Source organism: Puntigrus tetrazona, chromosome 5, assembly GCF_018831695.1.
Source record: "Puntigrus tetrazona isolate hp1 chromosome 5, ASM1883169v1, whole genome shotgun sequence".
NCBI classification, from domain to species: Eukaryota; Metazoa; Chordata; class Actinopteri; order Cypriniformes; family Cyprinidae; genus Puntigrus; species Puntigrus tetrazona.
The window spans coordinates 27,102,566-27,107,914 of record NC_056703.1 but is presented as its reverse complement, the minus strand read 5'-3'; the positions used below and the strand labels follow the sequence as shown (position 1 = coordinate 27,107,914).

At 36.4% G+C, this 5,349-nt stretch overlaps 1 protein-coding gene across 2 annotated transcripts in view; it reads left to right on the top strand.

Moving 5' to 3' along the window:
- The first annotated feature begins 535 nt into the window (after positions 1-535).
- LOC122345426 (small muscular protein-like) overlaps positions 536-5,349 on the top strand; it is a 7,525-nt gene continuing 2,711 nt past the window's right edge. The window contains exons 1-3 of one of the 2 annotated variants that reach the window (XM_043239545.1): positions 536-727; positions 3,043-3,104; positions 5,187-5,276. In XM_043239545.1, the coding sequence (XP_043095480.1) occupies positions 3,066-3,104; positions 5,187-5,276 (129 nt within the window). In that variant the 5' untranslated portion in view covers positions 536-727; positions 3,043-3,065. Of the gene's footprint in view, positions 728-3,039; positions 3,105-5,186; positions 5,277-5,349 lie in introns of both variants that reach the window. The other variant, XM_043239544.1, reaches the window with a different exon arrangement.

The window sequence follows — 5,349 nt, the reverse complement described above, 5'->3', positions numbered from 1 at the left end:
ATTATTATTTTAGATTCTGTATTTCATATTTCAAGTTTATATTAATAATAAATACATATTTTATGTATATAAAATAAACATGTGTAAAATATTATTGATTTCATAACCAAGTTTTTAATCATATAAATGAATAATTTTTCATTAAAATAACTAAATATTCATGTTTTTCACAATGATTTAAAAAAGATCTGATAACCATCTTGTTTACATGAAAGCAAAAAAATTGTTCACTTGACCAGGGTCACAAATTTGACATAGAAATATCGCTTATACTTCTATTCATTTCAACATTCAAAATGTATGTTTATTTCCGTTAATTTAAAGTTACATTTTGAGTCCCAGATTCACAATGTACAGATGTTTGGACCCCACTGCATGTGTTTATAGTAACAGTACTGTGAATGAGGCTATAATGGATCATATATAGCTTCTGTGAAGTGAAGAGTCAGGGTGGACAGAAAGCAGGTCCCCTCTGTGTATCACACTACTATTTATAGTGTGAACAAATCCCAGATATGAGCGGAATCCCCTGCTCCTCTACAGCCTGGAGTGAGGGACAGAAAGAGTGAGAGAGAGAAGGTGTTGAACAGAACCAGAACCCGATCACAGAAGTCAAGACCGCTTTAGTGTATTAAGAGAAAGACAGAAGAGAGAGAGAGAGAGAAAGATTGACATTTGTCCTGTCTGTCTCACAGCAGGGAACAGCGGTTTACTGTTACGCCAGCAGGTANGTGTGTGTGTGTGTGTGTGTGTGTGTGTTCATCTGCATGTGTGTGAAACAGTGTTATGCTCACAATAGATATATTTGACTAGAATTATTAGGATATAATGAGGCAGATAAAATGTGTTTAAATCAAAGTTTGACCTTTCCTTTAGCTTCCTCTAAAAGTACCCTAATTCTTACTAATTTCATATGATTTATGTATATGTTTTGTTTGCGTGGGACTAATGCGTGTGATAATGACTCAGGCCTCTGGCGGGATTCGGGCCTACATAACACACTCTAAAACAGCAAGCCGGTTTGATATAAACTGTAACTGTACTTTTACATAAGCATTAGCATTCTGTGATGGTACATGTAAATTCTTATTTTTTTTCTGTCTTGTGGTTTTTGGCGCAGGAGAATCAGATCGCATCTAAACATAGGATTGCAATGACGTGTGATGATTTACATAATATACAGAGTTATTCCGAATAATACAATCAATGAATTTAATTAACAAGCCATTCGACCTTTTGAATATCAAATACACATTTTGAAAATCTTGTCAAACCGGTTGGAAAGGTCTAGAACGTCTGAGAGACTTCCAATCATAGTGGGAATTTAATGCAAATAAATTGTGCCTGTGAAACCATTGTGGGAGTTTTTGAAGATGCAATATTCAGTGTGAGATTTCAGGATCTGGTGGGGTTTGTGATACTGTGGGTGGTTAAATGTAGAGTTTGAGACTGAAGGTAACGAACCTAGAAACTTAAAACACAATTTGTTTTTGCCAGAGGCGATTTGGCCCTAGTTTTATGCTTCAGTAATGTTTTTTTTAGTATATTGAGTTTTATCTTTGACTGATATTTTGGATACATTGAGGAGATTTAGAAGGGTATTTCGGAGGAGTGTTGGACAGCTGCTCTTTGAAAGATAAATTTAGCTCAACACTCGGCAGCAGTGACTCCACACCACTAGTACTAATGCACTGCTGTTGATGTGCAAACAACATCCCTGGTTACGGTTGCTAAGGTTTTAAACACTACCAATCCTAGCCACCCCACTGAGACCTGTATTAAGTTTAAAAAAGAGGAGAGACAGAAAGTATTGATATGAATATTGCAGATGCACGCTGGCTGTAGCACTCAGGAGGATTCCTCTTTATGTCCCAGGTGTTCTCAGCGGGACGTTTCATCAGCAGCACAACCGAGCAAATTACGGGCAGAAAGCTCCCTGTGAGCACATAATCAAAGCTCATCTGCCTACAGCTGTGTTCATTAGGACACTGGATGATTTTACATATTTCCGAACAGCTTCCTGCAAGACAAAATGAGTCATTCAACATGCAGTCTCCTTTGTCTAAAATGTAAAGGTGCAAAGAATTTGTGTTGTCAAGTATGTAAATGTCTTTTTTTTTTAAATTTCCCTCCAGGACATTCTTAGGAAATGCTGCTTCCTTATAGCATGTCCCTATTATTTAGAATTAGAAGAAGAAAATTCTGTTCACCCCATATATATACACAATCAGAAATATATTGTGTATTTCAAGAAAGTATATCATGCTTCTTTAAAAAATAACATACAGAATTTGATTCTCTTTTTTAAAGGCTGTTATTAGGCTTTTATACTTGTAGACCATAAATCCCATAATGCTCAAATTGTACTAAAACTGATACTGATAATGCATATAATAAATATTTATCGATAATAAATAACGATGGCAATGATTTCCATTCACAGGATACTTTGTGAGTCTAAACTAAACTATTAATCTGAATATTTATTTCTTTATTTATTAATGAATGAGTGAAAATACAGCAGTGGTTTTCTTCTGGACAGGAATGAGAAACCCAATGAAGACTTCTGCTGAAACCCGTTTTCTTTTTAAGGCGGTTCTTGTAAGCAAAAAAACCCCAGTAATCGTGTGTTAGTAAAGTCATCCGAACTCTCACCAACTAAGCTTAAATATACCAAAGTCTCCCTGAGCTATTAATGAGCAGCTCTTTATTTATTTATTACATCAGTAGATATCCCACTTTTATGTTTCATATCTAGTATAAAGAGTGTGTAGGTGTGTGTTAACCCAGCCCTGTTCTCTCCATGTTAACATAAATGATTCAGGGGTAAGAGCTGCTACCTGCTCCTCTCTGCAGGAGTCACTAAGCAACTGAAAGACTATCCACGGGCACCTGAGAGCCGCAGGGGGCTTTACTTTTGACCGGCTTTCCGTAACATACATACACATAGCTACAGACGAAATACATGCATTCAAACCCACACCAGGCCGCTCCATCCATCTGATCAATGCATTCGGTCTCTTTCTGTCTTTTCTACAGCAGGAACGTGGACACAACTGCACAGAATGTCTAAACAGCCATCGTCCAACGTAAAAGCCCTGCAGGTGAGTATTGTGTGTTTTTGTGTTTACGTAATTTAAGATTAGCGTACAGTTTTGAACTTCTGTATTGATTTTACAGTTTCCCAGTGCGCTTTTCTTTGCTCAAAAACACTCAAGCATGTCAACATTAAATATTTTAATCTGAAAAGCCAGTTTCTGCTGAGTAAAAACACATTTCAATGTACATTGCATTACAGTACTCACACAAGGCCATTCACAAGTACATGAAATACATTATGGTGGTGTTGATGTGTTCCAGCTTTTCTCTTCTTGGTAGGAAAACATTTCTTATCTAAACAGAAACAATTGGTATAAAAATAGACTTGTACACTTTAACTAAAGTCCTTACAGCCATTTTCCTTTTTCTAACCGGAATACAGTTGAAGGGAAAATCTATGTAAACCCTGTGGTTTTGCATAAATTGGTGAAAATGCGAGCTGAATGTGAAGTCTGCTGAAACAAATAACCACCAAAAATCCGGTTTCATATCTATATTTTACACACTGGCAAATGTATGATTTAATATAACCAGTTAAATGTCCTCAAACGTCCTATCGTGTTGAAAAAAAAGAAAAGAAAATGTTTTTTGTTTTTTTTTTTATCAGATCCTGTATGACTAATTTATGCTGAAATCCAAAGGGTTCACATACTTTTCCCCAGTAACTATACATCTGGCTGGGCGCGATAACTTGGAACGAAAGATTTTAACGGTTCACCACAGTTTAGAGAACGATTTTTACAAACACTGAGCACCTCAGCCAAAAATAGACACCTTTATCTTTCCATAAAAACTCTCCATATACACATGAATCAAAAAAACAAAACAAAAACAAAGCCCAAGCGTACACAAGAATCAGAATACGGTCCATCAGAGAGCACAGATAGAAGGAAGACTGGTCATGCATGCAAAGACAGGAGCACATGGTCACTACTGTACAGCCTAAAACAGCCAACAAACAGATTTCATCCAGCGGCCTATACAGATGGAAAGCCAGACAAATTAAATTAAAGAAGGAAACAGGGTGAAAAAGAGAAGAAAACCAAGGGTTTGATGTACTGGACTATGAAATACATGCAAAACTGGAGTAAAGCCAAATCTTTATAAGCGTTGCGGATTGGTCGAGAGATGTCACATCATGCTCTAATCAAAACACTGTATTGCAAAATTGTAAACTGAATTTAGTCTTTGATCTTGTGTGACCAAATACAGCAGGACAATAATTTATAAAAACAGGCAGAACAGCGTATATTAAAAAAAAGGTTTGTGGTTGTATGTGGAAATTAAGGTAGATTATTATTATTACTATTATTAAACATTTTCCCATCCAAATTTACATTAGCACAACGCAACAAAATTACCATTCTTACGTCTGTGAAAATATATTTTATATATTTATATGTTGTTATAATTAGAATTACATTTACTAAACAAAATATTAAACAGTATTAATAACTTTAAGGGTAATGTGCTTTTTCGTCAAATAATTCTATTTAAGATCAATATTATTTCTTAACTTTTGATTTTGGGGTAAAATGTGACCCGCTTTCGTGAGATTCACCAAAATGATAGGATGGATGAAAAACACCAATAATAATATTTAAGAAAAGAGATGTGGCAACAATCCAGATACTTTCCTTCTAATGTAAAGCTTTAAACGCATTTACATTTTCACATTTGGACTTTTTGATAATGCATGCCGCGTTTAGACACCACATAATAAAGACCAGACTAAAAAAGACAGGCTGTCTGCGTCGGTGCTCAGCAAACAGAAGGATGTCTGTCATCTCACTGTTTTATCTGTTGCCCGCAGCTCATTTTCATACAGGCACTTTGCTCTTTATGAAATACAAACTCCAGCAGGAAGACACGTCCAGCAGGTTTTGTGGAAAGGTTTGGTTTCGATAACTACGCTCGACCATTGCACAATATTACGTGAGCTTAAATGACTTTGGTACTCAGGTGATTGGATTATATGCACGGTTGCAGTAGGAGGTGAACAGTTTCAGGGATGCTTTCACCTCAGCGTCTGTGAGGTATAGCAGCGGTGGTAACCGGTTCATTGGATTTTCTTGTCTGTCTCGAAGGCCAACCTTAATATTCCGATGGGGGCTCTGCGTCCTGGGGCGGGACATCCTGTGAAGAGGAGAGAAGATACAGTAGATACAGTAGAGGAGGTCAGATTCTGCTGAAAGAAGCTCACATACACACATTCACACACTTTCATCAATAAATGACTAATAGATACAC